The 25,587-nt window shown below is 48.3% G+C and overlaps 1 protein-coding gene and 1 pseudogene across 2 annotated transcripts in view; both read right to left on the bottom strand.

Annotated features, from left to right (window-relative positions):
- Nucleotides 1-4,481: 4,481 nt before the first annotated feature.
- On the bottom strand, nt 4,482-4,927 carry LOC127211354 (NADH dehydrogenase [ubiquinone] 1 beta subcomplex subunit 2, mitochondrial-like; annotated as a pseudogene).
- Nucleotides 4,928-7,440: 2,513 nt separating this feature from the next.
- Nucleotides 7,441-25,587, bottom strand: part of Kiaa0319l (KIAA0319 like) — a 106,999-nt gene continuing 88,852 nt past the window's right edge. For both annotated transcript variants that reach the window (XM_051171166.1, XM_051171164.1), the window contains exons 10-21: nt 25,056-25,284; nt 23,636-23,759; nt 22,994-23,126; nt 21,256-21,404; nt 20,182-20,333; nt 19,792-19,930; nt 18,567-18,726; nt 14,823-14,965; nt 13,829-13,951; nt 13,198-13,288; nt 12,170-12,261; nt 7,441-7,832 (exon numbers count right to left, since the gene is read on the bottom strand). In XM_051171166.1, coding sequence (XP_051027123.1) covers nt 7,645-7,832; nt 12,170-12,261; nt 13,198-13,288; nt 13,829-13,951; nt 14,823-14,965; nt 18,567-18,726; nt 19,792-19,930; nt 20,182-20,333; nt 21,256-21,404; nt 22,994-23,126; nt 23,636-23,759; nt 25,056-25,284 — 1,723 coding nt within the window. In that variant the 3' untranslated portion in view covers nt 7,441-7,644. The remainder of the gene's footprint in view (nt 7,833-12,169; nt 12,262-13,197; nt 13,289-13,828; nt 13,952-14,822; nt 14,966-18,566; nt 18,727-19,791; nt 19,931-20,181; nt 20,334-21,255; nt 21,405-22,993; nt 23,127-23,635; nt 23,760-25,055; nt 25,285-25,587) is intronic.

The raw sequence follows: 25,587 nt of genomic DNA, 5'->3' as shown, positions 1-25,587 counted from the left end.
ACTTTTAACCGTGCTAAAAGGCTAACCCAGAGAGACCCTGTCTCGGGGGTGGGGGTGGGGGTAAAAAAAGTCTCAATAGCTAGAAATACTAGGTAGCATTCACTCATCCTTTTGGGCAGGCCTCGTCAAGATGGTGTCACTGTGTTTGGGATAGTGAGTCTGACAGTGTGCTTGCTCTCTCTCACGTGAAGATGGGTGAAGATCACATTGGGGATGAGGGAATAAAGAGTGCCTTTTTCTTAGTCTTTAGAAGTGTCTTGGTATCCCACCAAATTCTTCATAGACCATTTGTGTATGCCCTATGACATTCCTAAGTTTATAAACTTTTCCCAAAATATCGAAAGTAAAATGTGTTTCTGTAAATGAGTTCTAATTTCCTATGTGAATACAGAGACAGTGGCTGTTTGAAAGCTGAGGAGATTGTGAGGTACCTGTGCTCCTACCTTCCTCTGCACTAGTAGTGTCCATCATGATACTTTGTCACCTTCCTTGAGACATTTTTAATTGTGAGGCGTTGTAACATGGAGAGTTGCAGGCTTTGAGGTCTTCTGACTTGCTGCCTCTACAGGGTCTCTCTGTGTAGCCCTGGCTGTCCTGGACTTGCTTTGTAGACAATTCTGTCCTCGAACTCATAGTGAACCACCTGCCTCTGCCTCTCGAGTGCTGTGATTAAAGGCATGCGCCACCAGATTTTTAAATTTATACACAAATTGCTTAGTTTATACTAAGGTTTCAAGTGTATTTGAATCCTTATATTCAACATTGTGGATCCCACAAAATAACTGCAGATCATTTCCGCATCTCAGAATCAAATATTCAATATGACTTGTACAGTGCAGTCAGTGGTTAAGACCAGCAATAGACAATAAAGTCAGTCTCCCCACCAGATTAGCTATCCACTGCCCACCTCTGCTGCAGTAGGCTGTCTGCCTCCCCAGCGCTCTTTCCCGCAGGCCTCCACTGTCTGGCATCTGCCTACTTAGATGCAGGTGTCTCAGCAGGATCCACAAGCGGCAGGGAGGAGGAGGGAAGTGTGAGCCTGGATGCTCTAAGTGCTGCCAGTGGGATGGCTGCTGCTCTTCCCATGCTCTGCCTCACTGTAAGTGCTTTTCTGTGGCTATGGTTAACGAAGGCAACTTAGAGAAGAGTTTGTTGGGGCTTACAGTTTCAGAGGGAGCTCATGCCTGTCCTTAGTGAAGAGCATGGTGGCAGGAAGGCATAGTGCTGCAGTAGTAGCTCAGAGCTCACAAGCCTGAGGCCGAGAGACACTGAGAATGGTGTGAGCTTTTGAAACCTCAAAGTCTGCCCCCAGTGATACACTTCCTTCTACAAGGCCACACTTCCTAATCCACCCCAAGCAGTTCCACCAACTCGGGACCAAGTATTTAAATATGTAAACCCTTGGGAAACAGTTTCATTTAAACCTTCACACTCTGGCTGTGTTTTCAGGAACTTTCTGCTTCTTTTTCTTTTCTTTTTCCTTTTTTTAAATTGAACAGTTAATCTTCTATTTAAATGTTTTATTGTTACATGTGGGGTGATGGTGTGGAAAGCAGAGGGAGCCCCAAGTGATTGAATGTATATTTTGAAATGGGTGTGGCCTGTGAACCAAAAGCAAAGCCGTTAACCGTATGGGCTAGGTTCAAGAGATAGGGCAAAGCTTTTCTCAGAATTCCCATTGTGAGCAAAGATGCACTGCAGCTGCTTCCCCCCAGATGTTTACAGGCTGAGCCTCTTTACCTGCAGAGACGTCCCTTCCCCTGTGCTTGCTTTGCTAATGAGCATGATGAGATTCCAGGTTCAGTAGTGGTGGTTAGAGACAGCCCCGCCACCACCGTCCATCACAGCTTCGCTGTCCCTTTGTGCTTTCTTCATTCTTTCATCACCTCTAGTTAGAGTTGCAGGACACAAGGCATACAAGATTGGGGCAGGGAGCCCAGGGCATGTTACAATGAATATGGAGGACAAATTCATGACATTGGGTTTCTTGTTCCACCACAATTTATGTTGGATCCAGAGATTTAGCTTGGGCCTTTCCTACCTATCCATTTAAAATTAGTAATACGGGGCCTGGAGAAAGCTGGTTCAGGACCCAGGATCAGTCTCTAGCGTCTACATAGTAGCCCAACCACCTGTAACTCCAGGTCCAGAGCCTCCACTGGCTCTTGCATACATGTGGCACATATACTTATGCAGGCTTACATAAATACTGACGCATTTAAAGTATTTTTTTGAATAATACATTCTATCTTTTAAGTTTTTATTTTTTCTAGTGCAAGAGGCTTATTAGAGGAAGGGGGGAGAGAGATGAAAGACAGAGGAACAGAGAATGAACAAGACAGGAAATGAGAGCTCATTATTTATTTTTATTAAAGATTTATATATTTATTATGTATACATGTTTTGCCTGCTTGTACACCTGCATGCCAGATCATCACATTATAGGTGGTTGTGACCCACTATGTGGTTGCTGGGAATTGGATTCAGGACCTTGGGAAGAGCAGGCTCTGAGCCATCTCTCCAGCCTGCTCATTTATTTTTTTAAAGAAGGGCTTGCTAAAAAAAAAAAAAAAAAAAAGAATAAAATAAATAAAAAGAAAAAAGAAGGGCTTGCTGCAGCTGAGCTGGCCTGGAGCTCATGAGCTCCCTCTTCCCTCTTTCTTGGTTTGCTTCCTGTGCCTGTTAAACTAAGCGTAGTGTTGACTCCTGCTGGTTTAATTTACCTTTAAGGTTTGTACTCCTTTGATCTTGTCTACATTGTGGTTTGGGTTTCAGAGTACTAATAAATATTATTGGGTGGTGGTGTTTTCATAGTATTGGCTGTTTCTGAGTGGTTTTCTCAGCTGTTATAACCCTTTATCTAAACTTTTTCTTTCTGACCATTTCTAAATAGAAACCCCCAGCTGCAGGTTGGCCTTCATGCTGGTATATAGCTTAGGATGACCTTGAACTTCTGACCTCCTGCCTAAAGCAGCACATATAAGACTGCAGTTGTGTACCACCATGGCCCTGTATCGAGCACAGGGCTTTGTCCATTCTAGCCAAGTCCTGTACTCACTCAGCTACATCCGGTAACTTATTTTTGATTTTTTAAAGTTTTCTTTTAAACTTAAGTCTGTGTGAGTGTGTGGGATCCCCTGGAACTTGGGTTATAGACAGCTATGAGCTGCCATGCAGGTGCTGGGAATTGGACCTGGGTCTTCTGAAGAGCAGGCCTTCTGAACCTCAGAGCCTTCTCTCCAGGCCTTTGCCTTAAATTGCTGGTATGGATGGTGTTTTCACTTGCTCTCAGATTTATGGCAATTGAGTGAGCAGCTATTCCCACAACTGTCTGGTCTTTTTTGGAAGACCGAAGCTAGGCTTTTTGTGCCCAGATTTCGAGTAACCCAAAAGTCCACCAAGGAGCTGATTCCAATGCAGACACTCAATGGTTGTTTTATACAAGCTCGAGCAGGGCTTCACAGCCATCACCGATGCAGCGGATCAGGATTGAGAACCTTAAGCTCCAAATTAGCAGTGTTTTTATTGGGGGTTACAGAGAGGTTTGGAGAAACCTAGCTTGTCGGCTCTTTGATTGACATTTTAGCAATTATGGGGTGATAGAACTTGATTGTGTCCAGTAGGCCAAACCATAATTGTTTTTACTCAACCTATTGAAAAGGACACCTGGGTAGTCTAGGTATTTACTCTTTAGCCCTTGCTAGGGGTGACTAGCAATTGTTGAATAGGTCATCTGAGCCATATGGTAATCTCCAGGTATTTACTGATTAGTCTGTTGCTAGGGGTGAGTAAACATTATCAGAGGTGATGGCCACACATTTTTGTAGGGTTTTTTGTTTGTTTGTTTTGTTTTTTCTTTCTTCCTTTTTTAGAAACTGGAGTTCATGCCCAGGTCATTTTTTCTTAAAATGGAGTTTTTCAGAAGTGGGGTTACACAGGCCTCATAGGCTCTGCCCTACACTTGTCAGTAGCTTAGGGGAAGGAAGGTCATAGCCTCCAGTCATGTCTCAGATGCTGTTGACACCTCATTGTGAGATGGGTTTTGGGAAGCAGCAGCTCTAGGAGGGAGTTGTAGACATTAGCCAGCTCCCCACCCAGCCCTTGCAGCTCCCTTCCTTACCAGAGCCTTAGCTCCTTTGTTGACAGTACCTGGATGGCTTGGCCCCACCTTGGAGGTATGCTAATTAACTAGGAAATCTGTTCTTTTGGGTTTTGTGTTTTTAGGTAGTAACCCTTTGGAGAAAGGAGGTAGTGGTGATTTTATCTTAATAGGAAACAAAATTGTAGCTTATATTTTCAATCTTTGTTTTATTTTACATGTTTCTTATAAATAGAAATTCACCATTTTTACTGTGGTCTGGGCTAACCTTACACTGGTAGCAATGCTACTTCATCCATAGCACTGCTGAGCCACTGTGCCGGGTTCTGGTGGTTATATGTTTACCACTGTAACTGGGCTTTTTTTTTTTTTTTTTTTTTTTTTTTTTTTCCATTTTTGGCAAGCCATTTTAATTTACAACTTTAAATATGAAGTCTGTGATTTCTTGGAACATCTCGCCCTGCTCCTACTTGTACAGAGCTGGGTTTATACTCTTAGTCCTCCTCATCATCAGGAGGGACCCCCAATTCTTCATCTGTCCCCTATGAAGGATCTGGATATGAAGTGACCCAGCACAGCATCCGAGTCATGCCAAAAGCGCCAGAGAATTCAGAACCACATGAGTGAGCTTAAGAACTCGCCCTGGATCACCTGGGACCGGGTAAGCTGGGGAAACTCCCTGTACCGAGGCTGAATATGCACATCACCACCAGCATGACGGACTCCACCATCTCCAGCCACCCTCGCGTGGCAACGCCGGAACAGGCGGCCTCTGATGCGACCGACAGGTGCCAGCCGGGTCAGTGCAGACATACTAGCTGTGTAGAGAGCGGTTCCCCAGCTCTCCCACTTGTAACTGGACTTTCACAAAGTTGTGGGTTCTTCTTTCTTCTGTCCTTCTCCACCCCTTTTCTTCCACCTTTTCAACCCCCTAACACTAGATAAGAAACACTAGATAAGAAAGGAAAGCAAAGAGATATAAAGTAAGCGGTCGGTCAGAAAGAGGCGGCATTATCATTAGGCGACTCTCTACTGTTAGGGATGTGGAGCTCCTTGGGGCAAGGTTGATCTTTGTGTCAGAATATCTAATTTCTTCTTGTTGTTTCTTAACAAACTTACCAACAACCAACCAGCCAACAACACACCACTCCGGTCCTAGTATTTATATACCCACTGAAAAGATCCCAGAATTCCAAAGCACACAATCATCGCAAAAACTATCTGCAGCTGGCAAAACCACACCCCTGCTAGAGCATGAGACAAAACATTGAAGCAGCCCTGTATTCCCACACATGGGATTACAATGAAAATATGTCCTATTTAACCCCCTGGACTCTGTAGAGCAGGCTGGTCTCAAACTCACAGAGATCCATCTGCCTCTGCTTCCCAACTGCTGGGTTTAAAGGCATATGCCACCACTGTCCGGCTAAAATGAAAACATTCCTAAATTTCTGTACTTTTTAAAGAAACCGAAATTTTAGAATTCTCACTACATTCCACATTCCTGTGATTTTTCTTAAATAATCGTTGTTCCACCCATTCCTTGTTTGTTTTTTGAGACAGGGTCTCTCTGTGTAGCCTTGGCTGTCCTGGACTCACTTTGTAGACCAGGCTGGCCTCAAACTCAAGACCTGCCTCTGTCTCCCATGTGCTGGATTAAAGGCTTGTGCTACTGTACCCATTTTTGTTTGTTTTTTAAAGGTAGGTTGTGTGTGTACACCAGAAGATCCATGGAGTTAAAGTCATAGGTAAGACATCCATTGTGGGAGCTGGGATCTGAACTCCAGCCCTCTGCAAGAGCAACAAGTGCTCTTACTACAGAGCCATCTTTTTCTAGTTCATTTGTTTTGAAACAAGGTCTCTTATGTACCTGAGCCTTGCCTCAAGCTCATGGCAACCCTACCCCCACCCTCTGAGTGCTGTGATCATAGGCATGTACCACTGCACCTGGTTCTATTCCTGCTTTCTGATCGGTTGGTTGAAATAATCTCCCTTGGCTGGTTTAGAGGTTGTTACAGATTCATGTCCTGACATTTTAGGGGTTTTTCTTAATTTTTATAATATGGAAATCTTACTTTAAAAGGTGTGAGCATTCTATGACTACACTTGCCTCTTCTTAGCTAGTACTTTAGATGATGTTCACCTCCCCCATTGGCTTCCTAGGCCTGGTCCTGCTAGCTGTTCTCAGCTCAGGCCACTGTCTGTTGTGACCCCCTGAGATGTGCATCCCAGCTTCTGGTGTGACCGTGGGTACATTTGTGTTGGTGGTCTTGAAATGCCAGGAACTTGCCCCAAAATTCTTAAGACATGCTGGACCCTAGGATACTCTGTGCCTCTTAGCTTGGTCACAGAGGACAGAAGTTATTTTTGTTTAACAAAAGGTCAAAATCGGCATTTATGGCCAGCCAGCACTCATGTGGCACAAGCCCACCTCCCATGGCAGGCTGGGGTGGACTCCGTGACGATTACCTCGTGGGTCTATACCAACCGTGGGTCCTGCAATGCAGGTCATGGATGCAGCATGAAATAGTACAGCCTAGTAGCCAGGGACACAATTAAATAGCATGTTTAATTATCTCACAACAGATAGTGCAGTAGTAGAAATTGTAAGTCCTTTTTAAAAAGTCACTCTTCCCAAAACCCCGATTCCTCAACTGCCAGACACCGTGGCTGAGGAACTGGTTACAGGGCCAGAGGGATTAATAGTCTTTCAAGGAGCTGAAAGTCTCCAAGTTAGAGTTGCCTTGAGAGCAGCCAAGAGACCTAAGAAGAATGGGTGCACATATACTCAAGCACTCACACGTGCAAAGGACACAGAAGGGACGTAGGTGGAGGGACAGAGGGGCAGTCACACACATGCACTCACATGCCACAGAGTTCCAGTCTATCTGTGGCTATCTCCTCTGGGAGAAGGAGGGTGGCCTGAGCCTGGAAGCAAGTGCTGGTGGTCCTCCCCAGCAGCCCCCTACATCCCTGATACAGTCAGTACACAAGCCAGCTCTAGAGCTGAGGGGCCAGGCAGCATTACTGTATTGCCATGCCACTATCAGTGGTGGGCAGCAAGAAATTTCTCTTGGCCTGGGGAAGGCAGTGCACACTGCCCCAGAGAAGCAAACCAAAGAATGTGCCCAGGGTTAGGCCCCTGACATCAGGAGACTGGTGGCTCTCAGCCCTGCGCCAGGTGTAGGGGAGACACAGTAAGCCTCACCATGTGTGTTCTGGGCCCAGTTGCACCGATCTAACAGCAGAGACGAGGGTAAGGGCTGGCTGTGTCTGCTCTTGGGCAAGGAGGTGTGTGCAAAAAGTGAGGCCCTGAGATGAAAACATTGGGTGGGGAGGAAACCTATTCATTCACAGTTTCATTCAGGGGTTCCTATAAAGTGTCTGTGGGTTCAAGTACCAGCAGTTCTGATGGGGGCTGTTGGGATGGAGTGACCAGCACACACCGGGAGAGCAGCTGTCCTCAGACCTAGGAGGTCAAGAACCAGCCTAGAGGTCCTCTGGGCCATGGCACTCTGATGAGTCTGATGAGACAGACCAAGAAGCTACAAGATCTCCTCCCGTGAGCTCCTGGTCTTCAGTGGTGTTTGCCCATTTGGCACAGATCCATTCTGACCATGCAGGAGTTTGCCCTTCTCCCGGTCTGGCCAAGTGAAGATGGCATCGTCACTGTCCAGCTCCGACTCAGAGTGCATCAGGCTGCTGCTCAGCGTGGGACCTTTGTGTTTGCTGCCTGCCAAGAAGACAACCCCAGTGTAAGGAAACAACTTCCCAGGCCTGGTTTTCAGCCCATCCTCTCTCTACCTGGAGAGGAGACAGGTAAGGCCAGGCATCCCCCTGTTGACTTGTCGAGCAGGTGGAAGGAGGGACTGGCCTGGCTATAGTAGTCCACAGAGAGCAATACCTGATCAGACTGGACTCTGCTGCTACACTACCCTGAGCTTTGGTTGATGCGACCCAATCATGGTCTGTTCCCTTTCAGATAGTACTTACTCATGTCCTGAGACAGAGCTACATAATGAGACCTTGTCTTGGGAAAGCACACACACACACAAACTATTTAAAAACAAGTAAGAGTGGGACTCTAGGTCAGAGACAGTCCCAAGCAGCCATTTTATCAATACACCAAACATGTTCACTAAGAAGCACTGAGGATTGGAGAGACTGCTCAGCAGTTAGGAGCAGCAGCTGCTACTATTCCAGAAGGCTTGAATTAAGTTTCCAGTATTTGCAACACGTGGCTTCAGAGGATCCAACACCTCTAGACTCCATGGTCTTGTGAACACACACACAATGCAGATATGCACAATTACACATAAACAAAAATCTATTTGCTTTTTGAGACAGGGCTTCTTTGTAGCCTTGGCTGTCCTGAACTCAATTTGTAGACCAGGCTGGCCTCAAACTCAGATCCTCCTGCTTCTGCCTCCCAAGTGCTGGGATTAAAGGCGTGTGCCACCACTTTTGTTGTTGGTGTTGTTTGTTTTTTGAGACAGGGCTTCTCTGTGTAGCCGTGGCTGTCCTGAACTCACTTTGTAGACCAGGCTAGCCTCGAACTCACAGCGATCCGCCTGCCTCTTCCTGAGTGCTGGAATTAAAGGCAAGCAAAAAATGAATCTTAAAATCCAGAAAGTTGTCTCAGGCTCTAAAGACCACAGCAATCACATTCACAGCTTTCCCCTTACTGTAGAGGCCCCAGGGATGAATTGTCCATATACAGAGAGATGGTTGCAAATGGGACCATTTGACAAGGAGCTCACCCCAGCAGTGCTCTGGACCCTAGCACTGCCCGACCATGGGGACTAGCTTTCCACCTGTTAAAAGTGAGGACTGTCAGATGAGTCATGCTCCAATCAGGCAGTCTACAACCTCACTACCCATCACTCCTAAACACTGGCAGCATCTTGAGAGGATTGGTGGCCAGCCTCACAGCTGGCCATGCTCCCCCGTCTCCAAAGGCAGAGTATCCAGACCCCGAGCATCTCTGCTCAAGGATCATACCTTGCTGTGGACTTCATCCACAGGCTCTTTGGCCATGTGGTGAGCCATGGCTCATGCCGTTTTGTCCATTCCAGGGGGTACAGTTTATCCAAAGCCTCAGGGCACCAGTGCAGCAGAGCTGTCAAAGGGTACTGCCACATGGAGCTTTCCAGTGTAATGGGAACAATGACCAATGGAAGGGAAAGTCCCTGCTCTCAGTCCCTCCACCCCCACCCCCGTAGATGCTGTCCCTTCTCCCACAGCCCCTCCCCTGAGACTTGCCCATATGAAGCCTCCTTGCATTCCTACAGCACAAGGGCCTTTAGGGAGATCCCTCCATGGCTGCAGAGCCCTCTATCTCACCCAGCTCTGGATTGCCACAGCTCCTGTTCATAGCCTTCACCCACTAAAAATGACAAAGGTGAGCCAAGTGTGTTGGCACATGCCTGTAATTCCAGTACTTGGGGAGGCAGAGGCAGGTGGATTGCTGTGAGTTTAAGGCCAGCCTAGTCTACAAAGAGAGTCCAGGTCAGCCAAGGCTACAGAGAAAGGTAGAGAGAAACCATAGGTGAAAACTGAACACACATTCACTGAGATGTAATTATCTTGTTGCACCCAATAGAGTCCCTGTGTGTGTCCACCAAAAGACACGGGAGTGTCCACAGCATTCATTATATACTGATGAGCAGTAAGAGGTCCAGGTGAGCTGCCATAGGGAATGTGGGTGAAAGCAGCCTAGCACATAGCACAATGGGCACTGACTGGATGGTAGCGAGAAGAGGATGGGACTGATTTCCTAGGTGTGCTCCCTGAAGACTCCACATGCTCTCCTGGGCATGCTGGCGCACGCCTTTAATCCCAGCACTCGGGAGGCAGAGGCAGGCAGATCTCCTGAGTTCGAGGCCAGACTAGTCTACAAAGAGAGTTCAGGACAGCCAGGACTGTTACACAAAGAAACCCAGTCTTGGAAAGAAAACAACAAAAAAAGGCTCCACATGCTGTATTTCCAAGTTCTGATGAACTAAGTTGACCCACACAGAGTTGCCAGGTTTGTGGGTGGTAAAGAGTCAGTAATTTCATTTGGTTCAACCTGCTGCTGTCACACTCACCCTGGGCTCTACTCTGCCTAGTGTAGCACCTCACCCCTCTCCCTCCTCTGTCCCTCCCTTGACACTCCCTACTCTTCGAGGAACCTCACCCTCTTCCAGCTCTGCCTCTGCATGCAGTCTGGTCATGAGTCTTGGGCCCCAGTCAGTCTTTTGGGTTATCTTTGTAACTTGATTTTGAAAAGGCTTTGAGATTGTAGGGCTTAAGTTCCTCACCCCCTACCTCTACAGGGAGCCACCACTCTGCCAGCTCTGCAGGGGCTGCTAGGGTCTCTAGAGGCATCATGAGTGTGAGTTGTTATTCTTTTGTGATGACCCCTGCCGTGCAGGACCCTTCCTCCTCTGCAGCCCATCCTGGGTGCCTGTGACCCAATTTTTAGGCGCTGATCCTCACTGGCAAGTAGAATCCCAACTTTCAGCTCTGACCATTCTGCTGGGTTCAATTTAATTTGTCTCTCACTAAACAGTCCTGGTAACAGCTGTCCTGATTCTGTCAGCAGCTAGGTAGGAATCAGCCTTCACTTTGTCTGTTCCTCTGGGCACTGCCACCACCTCCTCAGACCACTGGAAAGTGCTTCTTCCTTTCAGCCTGCTTTACGTTGTCACAGAACCACTGTACTTATAACATTTTCAAGGCACCACATCTTAGTACCACCTGGACAGAAGCTCAGCACTAAACCCCTTAAAGCACCCACTGCTCTTAGAGGGAACCTCAGCAAAGGCCCACTCACCCATCCAGCCTGGGTCCTTCATTCTAGCTCACTTGCCCAACATACAGAGTTTTTGTCCACCTCCTCAAATGCCCTCTGCCCTTCCCAGCAGTGGGGCCTCACCATATTGCCTGTCTGTAATGTGGTTGACTTATCCTTCATGGCCAGCTTACTCTCTTAATTCTTTAAACTATAGCTCTCCTTTCCTCCTTGTCTGTACCCCCTTCCTTCCCTGCTTTGTATGTCTGTGTGTGTGTTGTGTATGTATGGTGTGTGTGTGTGCGCGTGTGTGCGCACGCTGCTTCCACTCAGGTTGTCAAACTATGTGGCAAGCCCCTTCACTTGCCAAGCATCTCGGGCCTTGTGTGTATGTACTCTTTAAGACTTTTCACAATCATTCTATACAGCTGTGAGCATGATTTTGGGAGGATAAACAGACATGAGAAAAAGACTACCTGGACATATGAGGCAGCAGAAGCTGATCAGAAAAGATTGGAGATGAACAAGATGGATGCTCCCTGAAAGCAAACAGTCACAGCAAACTCACAGAGGCCATGCAACAAGGCCAGAACAAACATTATAAAGGAAACAAGGTCAGAGTAAAGTGGTCACTCAGCAGAACTAGTTACACACATTTTTTGTTCTTGTGGAGTGTTCTGACTGCTGCTCTGGTATCCTGGGCTCAGCTCAGGCCCAGTGCTCACAACGGAGCTGCCCGGCTTGAATACCTGCTCTCTGTAGCTGTGACTTCTCCCCGCCAGACTGCAGTTCCCTGTCTTTCCCACAGCCTCCCCTAACACAAAGCCTTAAGATGACTTTAAGACAAATGGATAATTTGTCCTATGGCCTTACCAAGAGGGAACCTCATCTAATGATCAGGCCCAAGGATTGGGAGGCCCATGACACCCCCTAACTCTTCTGGTCCCACTGCTCAGGCCTAGAAGGGCTTGTGTAGCAGGAGTCCTTCTAGTGGGGGCACCTGACGGCCCAGCACACCTGCAGGCAGCAGGAAAGCAGCTGCCACAGACTGATGGCAGTTGGGAATATGCCCAATGACAGAGAGGGGTGAGGTGGGAGGTTAGAGGGAAAGCAGGTTATGATCTAGACTCTGTCTGGAAGGAACAAGACTCAAGAAATGGAAGGCCCCAACAATGACCATGGGGCCACTGAGTAAGAGGCAACCCCGAGACGAGCAGGCAAAAGGGCATGGAGGTGAAGGAGCATGGTGACTGAGCACTCAGTCTGGTTCCTCAGCACCAGCTCTCAAGTCCTACCTGCTCGAGAGGTTGGCTTCAGCTCCAGGCTTTCCTGATCTGTGGCATCCAGGATCTTGTATCTGCTTTTCCTCTTGGGTTTTCCTTTTTGCCTAAAAAACACAACCCCTATGTCTGCTCAGGAAGGTTTGTGAGGCTCGGGAGTGCAGGGGCTGCTGGCTACATAGGTGTGCCTCTCCTCACTTCTCAGCCAGAGCAGGTGGAACCTGAGAAAAACAAGTGTCTGGGTGGCAGGTGTGAGAGAGAGAGGCAGTGAATGGAGCGGGTGATGGGTTTTTGTGGCTGGTGGGTAATTTTTTTTATTCTATTTTTCTAAGTTAAATGAGGTCGTAAGTCAGGTTCCATCCCAGCCTGGTCTCAAACTGCTCTCAGGCAGGTGATATAGTTATATTGAGCCTGACTTTCCCTGTCTGTGAATTAGGAGAAGGCTGCTGGAGGTATAAAAAAGATAATGCTTTCTGAATGTTGTGACACACAAAAACCATACTTTTGGCTCAGTTACTAGCACCACACACAAAATCCTGTATGTGCCAGGCAAATGCTCTACCACTGAGCTATGCCCTTTTCTTGAAATCATGCTTAACAGTGAAAAATATGCAGTAAAGAGATGCATAGATAATGAATATGGCTATTTAGGCTGTCTCAATAAAAACAAAGCAGCAAACTGGGACAACCAGTTGTGAACTCAAGCCTGTAAGTCTGTGAAACACAATGTCCAGGTGTGAGGCTGGGTCACAGAATTTCAGAGGATATGCACTCAGCCACACACCCTGCAGGGTCCTTGGAAATCTCTACAGCATCACCCCTTAAATGAGGGCTTCTGTCCTCAGGAGTGAGTGATGAGAATTTTCTGCCACAGGCCTTGGGTGCTCAAACTCCCACTACAGTGGCTGGAAGCCAAGTACAATGCCACAAGGAAGGTGCCAGATACCTCCTCAAGGAAACATTTGTGACATGAAGCCAAACAAACTTCAAAAGAAAATGCATCATATCTCCCCACATACACTTGTCACCACCCATCATTTTACCTCTTACAACAGCAGACCGTAGTCCAGGACAGGATTCCCAAGGCAACAACAATGACAAAGGTTGCAATGATAACATACAGCACACTCCATTCTGCAAAGAAATCAAAGTGGTGGAGGGTGCCTGAGACGCTGTGTCACCTCAGTCACAAGGTGCCTGGCTCCCTGGGGAGGATGAGTGGAAATCTGCAAGCTTCTAAATTCCTGTGCTCCAGGCCCCACTCCAGAAGTGCTCTGGGCACTGCACAGTATACAAGGACACAATTTTTTCTCTCTTGAGACAGGGACTCCCTGTGCAGCTTTGGCTGTCCTGAAACTTCCTCGGTAGACCAGGCTGGCCTTGAACTCACAGAGATCTGCCCACTGAGTGCTGGGATCACAGGCTCGGACCTTTCAGGAGGGGAATATGGGTTTCCATGAGGTATAGCATGCAGGCACTCCAGAAAGACAAGAGGCCTGCCTGGCAGCACATGGGATTCAGACCACAGCAGGCAGCTGCCCTGAATGTTCCAGAGCCCTCTGCTAACATTCAGCAAATGGGAGGAAAGGAGGAAGTCCTCCTGCCTGCTCACCTGCCCCCGCAACACAGCACCATACCGCAGCCAAGCTGGCTGGCACAGCGCCACACACTCACCACAGTTGCTGTCTCCATCCCTCAGCTGCACCTTGATGAAATTCTCCATCCAAAATGGGTCACAGATACAGCGTTTGGTGAATGAGTCACAGTGGCCATGGTCAGAGCAGTTCAGCTGACATGCTGAAGGTGGCAGGAAAGGGAAAAGTTAGAGGGAGCCAGGAGGACAACCAGCTTCCAGGGCTCATGAAAACTGAAATCCTCTTTTTTCATGTTGCCTTCATGTGACAGGCAGGTGCAAGACCCTGGTCAAACAGAGTCAGCAAGTCTTTGCTCTCTGTACCAGTGACCTGCAAGCCTGCAAGCCTGCATGCCTCCTCCTCAGAGTAATGTGATTCCAGAAACAATACATAAACATTAGCAGACTCATTCTGAAATCTTTGTTTGTTATTTAAGACAAGGTTTCTCTATGTAGCCTTGGCTGTCCTGGCCTTGAACTCAGTGATCCACCTGCCTCCCAAGTGCTGGGATTAAACATTCTGAAATCTTTAAGAACCCCAGTTTTCTAAGTTAGATGTGTATCTCTTTAAAACAGGGATAAGGCTCTGCAGTGGGTCCAACAGCAGCGAATTCTGAAGCAAATGCCACTGCCATGCAGTGTGACGCTGACCATCTGTTATTCTTTGGCCTCAGCGTCACAGCTGTTACTATTGCCTGCTTTCAAAACTGAGGGTGGCCAGGCAGAGTGGTGCACGCCTTTAATCCCAGCACTTAGGAGGCAGAGGCAGGAGGATCTCTGAATTTGAGATCAGCCTGGTCTACACAGTGAGTTCTAGTACAGCCAGGGCTACACACAGAAACCCTGTCTCCACAAACAAACTGAGGGTGATGGTCAATTACTGGCAGGCAAGTTTGGATAAAATAAAGACATAATTATTTTTTAATTCAAGCTTATGGGTTCCCTGAGCGCTGTCAGGGGCCTGTGGGCCCCGGGGTACGAGTCCATGGGTGAATGATTGCAGATGGCTTTGACTCCCAGCTTCCCACAACTTACTGACTGTGTTGATTTCCAGGGCTCTGAATATCAGGAAGTCAGCCTTCTGTTTCCGAAGCTCACTCTTGAGCATGGCTGCCACTTCGTGGCCTTTGAAGAGCTGGTGGGGAGGCTCATTCTGAACAAAAAATAACATCTTGGTGCTGCAGAGACAGACAGCAGTGTGAGTGTGCTGAAGTGGTCCATGCAGCCACTTGCAGCGCTTGGTGTCTGTGACAGACATAGTGCTCGGCCTGTGGTGACATGCCCTGCCACAGCAGGCCAGTGAAAAAAGAGCTTCTGTCCTACCTTCATTTTACAGAGAACACAGCCAGGCTTAGAGGAGCTGACTGACCTGCCCAGGGTCACAAAGTTAATTACAGCAGAGCCAGATCCTCAGTCTGTTACACAGGACGTGAGCAGGAGGGAGAGAATAGGGAATGGGTCATGCTTCTGATCCTTGTTGCCAACTAGCCTTTGCTAAAATAGCAGTGCAACTGGGTTTGTGCCTGGGTTACTTGTAAAATGCACCAGTGCTTTGTAATGCTGGAAAGAGTATCCATAAGGCAAACACTGTTACTGCGACAGCAAAAGACAGGTTCGATACAGCGCGGCTGTGCTTTGAAATGACATTGCTCCAAGCCCAGAATCTGTTTGCTTTCTGCCTGTATTTAAATTTATGTCTGTCCCCTATGTCTTAACCTTAATCTCTGATGGCCCCGCCCTTAGTGCCACAAAGCAAACCTTCCCCGTCGGTGGGCCACACAGTACTCCCAAGATACTGACCCCTTAGAGTGCAGGATGGCTGAGGGGCCCCACATATCCCTGAGGCCCTAGACCCGCTGCTTCTAGGGCAAGCACCTTTCATATATAGCATGACGTCAAGTTTGGTTTGTACTGTGGTTGATGCTAACGATGCAGTCCTGCAAACTCCAGCCCTGAGACACAACCTTTACCATGCCCGGCTTATACAAACATCTCATTTAATTTTTCACTATACTTGTGTGTGTGTGTGTGTGTGTGTGTGTGTGTGTGTGTGTGTGTGTGTGTGTGTGTGTGTGTCTCTCAAAGGGCATCTTGTAAACCTAGTTTTCTCCTTCTACCATGTGAGTCCCAGGGATTGAACTCAGGTCATCAGGCTTAGTGGCAATATACTTGCCTATTGGACCACCTCTTGGGCCCACATCATCATATTTAACCCTCAATACCAATGCCATAAAAATAAGTAATAGAGTTTTCACAGGTGATAAGCAGTTCCCACATTTCCCAGGACACCTACTGGTGTGGCAGATCCTGCTTTCTCTCTGCAGTGTACATCTCCCTTGGAGAAGGAGCCCCTCCTGAAATCTTCACCTGTGCCCTGTTACGCCCACCTGCAGCGATGGTGAGGACATTCGCCACTTCCCAACAACTTGGACCAGTCTTAAGTAACTCTTTGCCCTAGACTGCTCCCTAGCCACTGAGCATAGCTTTTTGTTGGTGGTAAGTTTTTTATTTGCTTGTTTTGGTTTTGGGGGTTTGTTTGTTTGTTTGTTTGTTTGTTTGTTTGTTTTTCAAAACAGAGTTTCTGTGTAGCCTTGGCTGTCTTGGAACTCACTTTGCAGACCAGGCTGGCCTCGAACTCACAGAGATCCTCCTGCCTCTGCCTCCTGAGTGATAGGATTAAAGGTGTGTGCCACCGTGCCTGGCTTTGTTTTTTGGTTTTGAAGAAAAGAGTCCTGAGGGTGGAGAGAAGCCTCAATGGTTAAGAACATGCATGGCTCTTCCAGAGGACTTCATTCCCAGCACCCATGGAAAGTGGCTCACTACTGACTAACTCCAGCTCCAGGGGAGCTGATACTGCTGGGCTTTTGGGGCACCTATACTCACAAACACGTGCATATGTATGAGAAAATTAAAAGGAAAAGTGTCCTAATCATGTCACTGGCCTAGTTAGCTGTACACTACAGAGGTCCAGTCTTATTTTACCTGAGTCACAATCTCTGAGAGTGAGGCCTGGGACACAGGTGACTGTGATGTGACGTTGGAGTGACTGCTCTGACTCCAATGCTGCTTAGGCTTAGTATCCTTCCCTGGAGCAGCTCCCAACTGTCATCCCTCACCTCTGCTTCCAACCAGGATCCAGTGCCATCTGAGTCCCCCCCGTTTCTTCTGCAGCCAATTCCCTAGACTGGGGCAAAGGCTGAGATGTGGCCTGTATTTAAAGGTGCATGAGCCAGTGGTGGCACACGCCTGTAGTCCCAGCACTTCCGAGGCAGAGGCCGGAGCATCTCTGTAAGTTCAAGGCCAGCTTGTTCTACAAAGTGAGTTTCAGAACAGCCCAGGCCACACGGAGAAACCCTGTCTCCAGGGAAAAGTAAGAAATAAAAACACGAACTACAACAAAAGGCAAATCTGAATCCAATCTCCACCTTCTTTCAGGTTAAGTGTTTTGGATGAATATATGTCTGTGTGTCAGATCCCCTGGAACTGGAGTTATAGACAGTTGTGAGCTGGGAACTAAACCACAGTCTGCTAGAAGGGCAGCCAGGGCTCTTGGCCACTGAGCCATCTCTCCTGCTGAAGCTTCTGTCTCTATGTAGCACTTCTGTGTACTCAGACAGTACTAGTCCTGCCTTGTTGGCAATCTGCGGAGCACACTCCTTGGGCTGATTTTGTGTTCTTAGCGCACTGCTGGCAGCCTCACCACCAGGTCCGCTACCCTCCTGCATTGCTGCTCTTTCCAGGCTTCTCACTTCTTTCTCTATTTCCCCCTTAAATGCTGTGGTCTACAGAGCTCTGCCGTCACCAACCACCTTGACATGTCCCAGTGTCATTCATCCACCATTCTGGCTTTGACTCCTAGTCTTTGGTGGGTTTTCTCCCTTCCCCATCCCCAGGTTTCCAACTATAATCCTGTCTCTCAGAAGGTGTGAAGGCCGGAGGTTCAGGGGTTCAAAGCCACCCTGGGCTACATGAGGAAAAAGGTTACCCCAGAGTCAATGGTCAAGTAAGTTCCTTCTTCCTTTCTAATCCTAGCTCACAGCCTGACTCACCTTTATCTCCAAAGTTGCTGTCCAGGCACAGCACTGCCCCATCCCTCCGCCCAGTTCCTTTTCATCACTGCTCAGCACTACAGTAAGTAAGGGCTGTCACCTGGTTGCTAGACAAGCCTAGACGCTCCCAACTGCTCCACCCAATCCCTTCCGGCCTCCACACTACTCATCTCCTTGAAGACATACCTAAGCATGGGATTTCCTTGCTTTTAAAACAAACCAACTTGAGTTCTTCTTTATGCAAGTCTCTCCATCTCCATCAGCCTCACCTTTGACCACATCCTGGGTCTACTTAACACTCAACCAATGCCTTCGGAAGAAGCCTTCACCATCCCACTTTGGGCCACCTTCATGCTGCTCCCGTCTCAACCTTTTGATTCTCACATGCTGGGCAAGGCAACCTTATTTCTGGAACATCTTTGGGCTCCTTCTCCAGCTCTGCTGGGAGAACTAACTGCCCTGGCAGTTTTCTGAAGGCCATTTGTGCCCCCCTGCTCTGCAGTGAAGACATAAGCATAGTTATCTTCTTCTCAGACTATAGCTTACAAACCCTGTTCCCAGAGCCTGCATAAGGCTCCAGCACAGGGCTGAGGCCTGACTGACAATATACACTCATGAGTGGTTCCTGGTCAAAGCACCCTCCTTCTCTATCTAGCCCCACTACTGCGCATCTGGGAAGCCTGGGGAGCCCCAGGCTTTCCTTTTTACCCCACAGTCACTGTCCAGCTACCTTTGCTCTGTGTATGGCTGAATCTTTTGCACAACGATGTCAGAATCCAGCACCCCCAGGAGGACCCCAATCTGTCGGATGAACATCCCCTTCAGCCTCTCTGTCAGCTGACTGACATTAACATCCAAGATGATCTCCACCAGGTTGCTCTTCCTGGGATCTGGAAAGCAGAACATCAGTCATGGCTTCAAACTGTTAAAACAAACCTGTCACTGTGTGTGCTTTGGGAGAGAAGGGGAAGTGGTGACCGCGGTTAGATGTCCTTCAAGTGAACAAAAAGGGAACCACACTGTAGCAAAGCCATCAGGAGCTGGCTCAGAAGCCTCCCCAGGGCACTGAGAGCTGCCACACAAGTGCAGGGGGGATGCGTGAGCCAGGAGGCACCAGGTTTCATGGAGGGACACAGGAGGTAAGACACGGCAGCCTTTGTGACAGGCACAACTGAGCTCTCCAGCTGACCCCACCTGATTTTCAGGGACAATATGCTGCATTCTGCTTATCCTAACAGTGGTGTGAATGCAGCACACACAGGGAAAGCTCCTCAGCACCATGTTCCCCTCTAGAGCCTGAATGTGGTCATGCTTGCTGTCACCATGCTCATGTTCCCAGCTGAAGCAACCTGGGTGGCTCAGAAAGCCTTGCCCACAGACTCAGATGGAAGAGCCTGGAGCCACTGTCTTTCCAAGAGGCCAGGTAAGGACTGAACGTCTTCCTAGATCCCTTGCCAAGATGGACTCTTCCCATGCCTGAGGCTGGCCTCAGTAAAGAGCTGACATCTCTATTAGGGGCCATCGGCCCTGCCCACTACCATCCTTCCCTGTCACAAAGACCAGCTTCTATTTAAGGAGGACACTTATTTTTGAAAACCCAAAAAGTGTGCAGGACATCACTTTACCTTTCCCAAACTGTTAGATAAAGCCTGAGGCTCAACTTACAAAAATAAATGGTTTTCTGCATTTGTGTGCAGGTGAGACACCAGGACTCAAGCTGTCCCTGTGCTCACATTCCCAGGCACCCTGAGCCTGCTCCCCTCAGTCATGTGCAGGAAAGAAGACACTGCACTGGGGCACAAAGCTCTGTCTGACACAGCTGGTAGATGACTCCAAGCAGGCCTGCCCTCTCTGAGGCCAGGTGTCTGTCTGTAGTGAGTAGGGAGCTGTGGGGGTGTTGATGGCTGCCTGGGAGGGTACAGGCAGTGAAGGCTGAGCAGGGTCAGTGAGCTCACCAGGTTTCACTTCTATGGTGGTCCGGTCTGTGTCGCTCTCACCCTTTGCATCAGTCACTTTCAGATGAAACGTATAGGTTCCCTCAACCAGGTTGGACAGGAAGAGGACAGGGTGGTGGTCAGAGTGATTCAGCACCTCCTGTAGGGCGAACAACATGGCTGTGGTTGAGGACAGAATGCTGCTCCTTTCCTGGAGCTACGCTGGTGGGCCAGTCACAGCAGTGCCCCTGAACACACAGTTAGAGAATGGCCCATGGGAAGCCTATGACCTCCCTGACTCCAGAGCACAACCTGGGTCTGATATAGGGGCTACTTGGTTAAAATACATCCTGGAGGGTAGGGCCCCCCTCTTTTGACTTTACATAGCACTCCCACTCCTGGACCACTCACCCCTGCGGCTGGGCTCGCCTCATCTCGAGTCCATAGGTAGCTGACTATCCCCTTGTCATCCGAGGACCGGGAGCCATCCAGTTCTGCAGTGCTCGTGGGTAAGGTAACCACCACATTCCCAGTGATCTTGGCTACTGGCGGTTTGTTTATTTCTAACCAAGGAAACATCAGTGAAATAATGTGACATTCTGGAAAAGCAACATGCCACTTGTGATACTTGTGAGGAACTCACCACTGGGAGCACTTTAACCAGGGAGCTGTTTAGTGCTTGTTTAAGAGTAGGGCAAAAGCCACTAGACCCCCCCAGGCTCCTGGACTCTCCTGCTGCCACTCACAGGGTAAAGCACACGGTGGCTTTACAGCAGTTCACTGCTTGAAAGGAATTTAGTGATACTAAAAATGAAGGCCTGGGTGCTTAGAGCTGGAAGCTCACCAGTTAACCTAACCTCTCCCTTTAAATGTTGCTCTCAGGGTGTCTTTCCTGTCATACCTCACAAGAGAAGGAACAGTGTGAGCCCCCCTTTGAGCTGAGGCCTCATAGACTCTACGTCAGAGAAGCTCGGCTTTCCAGGGGTTACCTTAGTTTAGTCAGAGCAACACTGTTTGTATACCATCCTCTGATGTGGTGAAGTTTTTTTTTTACTACCAGCCCATGGCCTCTCCCAAGGCCTCCCCAATCCCTGTGAGGCCAACAGGACAGGCTGGTGTCAAACAGGAAGCTGCAGTGCTGCAGACATCCCAGCACCTGCCGGCAGGGGTCACTGTAGCTATCAGAGAGTCACAGAAGCCCCAGGTCTTGGCATAGAGGCAAAAATCAAGTCATTTAGTACTTTCACTATTCATCTGATAAGAAAGAGCAGGGTGGAAGCAGGGGGGGGGGGGGGGGTGGGTGGAGAGGGGAAGGGGTTTAAAAATCACCTGACAGTCACTCTCAAAGATTGCTTAGAAAATTGCAGCTGCCCTCCCACCAGCCTGTTTCCTTATCTCTCCTCTAATCAACCCTGCACCAAATGAGACATGGCAGATTCCTGGGCTATCAGAACCAGAGAGGCTCATGCCCATAGTAAGACGCACCTTCTTTGACAATGACATTCACAGAGCTCTGGCTCTGCAAGTTCCTCTCATCTTTGACAGTCAAGGTGAACACATAGGTCCCCACTTGCAGCCCGGTCACAGTGGCGACACTGCTGTTAGGGTTCTCTAGCTGCACCCCGTCAGGTCCCCTAGACAAGAGAGTAATCGGAGGGTGGAGCCATACCTGTCTGCTGTTGTTCTGGCAGCAGAAAGAACAATTACTACCTCAGACAGGAACAACTGTTTCCTAAACCTTGACAGGAAATGTTAAAACTATTCTATTTGGAGAAGGTATCGGTTGGCCCCAAAACACAGGCTACTTCTGGAAAGAAAATTCCACTCATCAGCTTTTAAAGGCATCTGGGCTCATCTTTTATATGAGCATCTAGAATATTAAAGTGCTTCAGTATTCTAGCTTACATAAGACGTAATGTTTTTCTGAGCAGCTCTGTGATCAATAGGGTAATCTAAGGATGAGGTTTCTGAAAAGCATTTCTGGCCCATTAGTTGGTCTGCTCTAGCCAGCAAAGAAGCAAAATACACTCCTGACCCCTGCCCCGTCCCACCCTGATGAAAAGACCTCTTCTCCCCATTCTGTGAGTCTCCTCTCGCTCCTGGACAAAACACCAGGACACCACATCCTGTACCCTTACTGCATCTCACAGCACAGCAGCCTGCAGCAGGCTCCTGGCAGCATACAGGCAGAGAGGGCTGCACACAGCCAGAGCCCTGCACACCCACACATCCTTCCAACTAAGGACAACCAGAGAAAGCGGCCAGTTCCCAGCTCTGCTTTGACCCCAGTGGCCTCTCCTGAGTCAGTCTCACGCAGGCAGCTCCACAAGCACTACCTCCACTGCAGCCACCACCAGCCCTCTGCTGCAGGCTCCATCGGGTCTGCCTTCAGTAAACAGCTACAGGAACAACACACAGCTAAGGGAGACCCAGCTCTCCACAGCAGCTGAGGAAACGGCTGTCTGATGCCTTAATATGAATGTCCTAAGTAGAGATCAAAACCCTTTCCTTTCCCATCCATTTGTGGGTGGGAAATTCCATGCAGGGATATTAAGACACACTCCAGCCTGTCTTGTGGCTGCTGTTTTAGAAATAGAGAATGTTTCAACTTCCCTAGAGTCCCTTCACTTTGTGCAGGACCCTGTGCTATACAAGTTAAGTTCCATTTGTGATGGTTCATAAATGCTGAAAGAAATTGTACCAACAGGAGTGGCCCAAATAGGTAGGTTCAATTGGCAAAGTATCATCTTGGCTGAAGTCTTTGATCTTTGGCTAACTTAGCTGAGAAACAATGTCTCCCAGGACCAGTGACATGGGCATGCTTTTGCTTTACGGATGAATTTTCAGTTCTTAGTAGCTGTTTGCCCACCCCTCAGCTAACCCTACTAGTTAATTTTGAACAACGGTATTTTTCTGCTCCATTACCTCTTCCAGCCTACCTCTCAAGTGTAATTCAACTATGCATTTAGCCGATAAACTGTACCTGCAAAAGCCCCAGGATCACACAGTGCTACCTATGGCTAGCTGATGATATACATTCTTCTTTCTTTAAAAAAAAATAAATCGGAAAATTGTTCTTAAGAGTTAAAACTTAGGATTATAAGCCTTTCTCTCTCTCTCTCCTTGATAAACCAGTAGGAGTGAGTCAAGTTTTAAAGCAAATAAGAGCTTGCTGTCCCAGGATGGGAACCTCTGCACAGATGGGGTCTCCATCAGCACTCACTGGGTCTGTTCCCAAAGATAGGAGACAACTCTCTGGTCGTCTGTGCTCTTGCTGCCATCCAGGGTCGTGCTGTCCACGGGCAGGGTCAGCTCCTTGTCTGGGCCTGCATCTGCCTGAGGAGGCTTGTTGTTCTCTAGGACAGAGAGACGCAGCCATCAAAGCAACATTCCAGGTACCAGAGGAGAGGACCCAGTGGGGCATCTGTTCTGGTAGCCATGGGAACCCTGCCTCTTAGCCCAGAGCATTACAAGATACGTGGGAGAGATGGGTGCCATCAGGGGACTCACAGTGAAGAATAAGACTGAATCATGTCAAACAGTTCTGCAAACAGTCAAGTTTTAGCAGCACGCTCGCTCTGAAACCTAGCGCAGTAGGGTAAGAGGAGGAGGCGGCTTTCTGGACAAGTGGACCCCAGCCCTTTAAGATCAAGGAGGATCTCCATCTCCCAGGCCCTCACCGCCACACAATAACTAACAAAGGAAGGGCACACACTGAAGCTGAGAAGTCTCCTTTATCTATGGGAGAAGAGCAAGCAAGGGGTGAAAGCTGTGGTCTCAGGCTCCTCTGGATGATGGCTCTCCCTTTCTGGCCCTGCAGCTAAGACGGCCAACCCTTCCTGCCCCAGCACCAACAGGAGCTCACCAGGCTGCACGATCACGGTCACTTGAGCGGTGGCCTGCTGTCCTATGGTGTCAGTCACCGTGAGTTGGTAGGTATAGTCTCCTTCTTGCATTGCAGACAGCTGCAGGGTTGGCGTTCTAACTCCCTACATGCAGAAATTCAGGCATGGGAAATGACTCCTAGGGTCACAGCACTGCACACAATGCTCACTCAGGAAAACATGGTTCAGTCGTCTTTAAACCTAACTTGGCACTGGGTCATTACGTCCCAGCTCAGCAGAGTGAGTGACCTTTGACAGGACAGCATGAGACATTGTATTAATAAGAATTTCTAAGGATTCTGTGACTACAGAGAAACCTACCAGAATACATCAAGTGAGGTAAAACATGCTTTGGGTCATGCCACGAGAAACCTGGAGATACGGAGCCCTTCTTCTAGAGCCAAGGGAACATTATAAATAACTGGAGGCAAACCCCCAAGGCAGGTGCTTCCTATAGAGAAACAGCAGCCAGCAGGACCCAGGGTCCCTGCTCACCACAGCCCCGCCCAGATCACTCAACTTTTTAAATGTGCAGTCTATTTTTGCAAACTTCTGGGGAGGGCATCTTGTAGCCAGATGATTTACTCCAATTAGCTTACAAAGATTTGCACTCTGGTGCCATCTGTGTAGCTTGAGTCTCTGGGTTTGGGTCATTCTTAACTGACACATTTCTTTTTTTTTTTTTTTTTTCTTTTCTTTTCTTTTTCTTTTTGGTTTTTCAAGACAGGGTTTCTCTGTGTAGCCTTGGCTCTCCTGGACTCGCTCTGTAGACCAGGCTGGCCTCCAACTCACAGTGATCCACCTGCCTCTGCCTCTCGAGTGCTGGGATTAAAAGCATGTACCACCACGCCCAGCCTTTCTAAATTTTTTCCTTTCTTTTCTTTTTCAAGACTAGGTTTCTCCATGTAGCCCTGGCTGTCCTGGAACTTATTCTGTAGACCAGGCTGGCCTTGAACTCACAGAGGCACTGAGATCCTCCTGCCTTTGCCTCCTGAGTGTTGGGAGTAAAGGCGTGTGCCACCATTAACCAGCAACTTTCTGAATTTGTTTGAGGATTAAAAAAAATAAAAATCTAGGGCTGGAGAGATGGCTCAGTGGTTAAGAGCACCACCTGTTCTTCCAAAGGTCCTGAGTTCAATTCCCAGCAACCACATGGTGGTTCCTAACCATCTGTAATGAGATCTGGTACCCTCTTCTGGCATGTAGGTGCACAAGCAGGCAGAGCACTATATACACAATAATAAATAAATAAGTCTTTAAAAAATAAATAAAAATTTAAAAATCTAGATGTACAAACTTGACTTTGATAAAAAATGGGGCAGAAATAAACCTTGCCTGTATGACCCAATCCAGCAACTCCTTGTCCCCTGAATGAGAGATGACCTGAGTCCTCCCTCCTACCTGCATCTCGACCACCTTTCCTTTGCTGCTCGGGCTCAGTGACCACTCATAGCTGGTGATGCCATGATCGTCAGTACTCTGGTTTCCACAGAGGGTGATGGAATTCTGAGGCAGGGTGATCACTTGGTTGGGGCCTGCATTGGCCACAGGAGGGTAGTCCACAGCTTTATTCACTGTCAGGCTTGCAGTGGTGGAATTGGCAGCCCCATCGGAGTCAACAACTGTCAAGCTATTGGAAGAGAGTTCAAGAGGGAGGGTTAAGGGAAGAGGAATAGCCTGGAAGGACTGAACATCAATACTGGGCAAGACCAAGGTGGCAGGATTCCCTCTCCTACCCATCCTGTTGGAAAAGCAAAGTGATGTTAGAAGCTAGCTCTGTAAAGTCGAAACTTCATGTCTCTCCACATACCAAGAGGCAAAAAACAAAAAAACAAAAACAAAAAACAAAACCAGTAAGTTTCTTGACAGCAATGGCCTCAGGCCCTGCATGGCAGCAGCAGCTTGTTCCTGCCTGTGTGTGCCAAAGTGTGGA

The sequence above is a fragment of the Acomys russatus genome, chromosome 29 (genome assembly GCF_903995435.1).
Source record: "Acomys russatus chromosome 29, mAcoRus1.1, whole genome shotgun sequence".
NCBI classification, from domain to species: Eukaryota; Metazoa; Chordata; class Mammalia; order Rodentia; family Muridae; genus Acomys; species Acomys russatus.
Note: the sequence above shows the minus strand (reverse complement) of the source record. Positions and strands in the feature narration are given on the sequence as shown.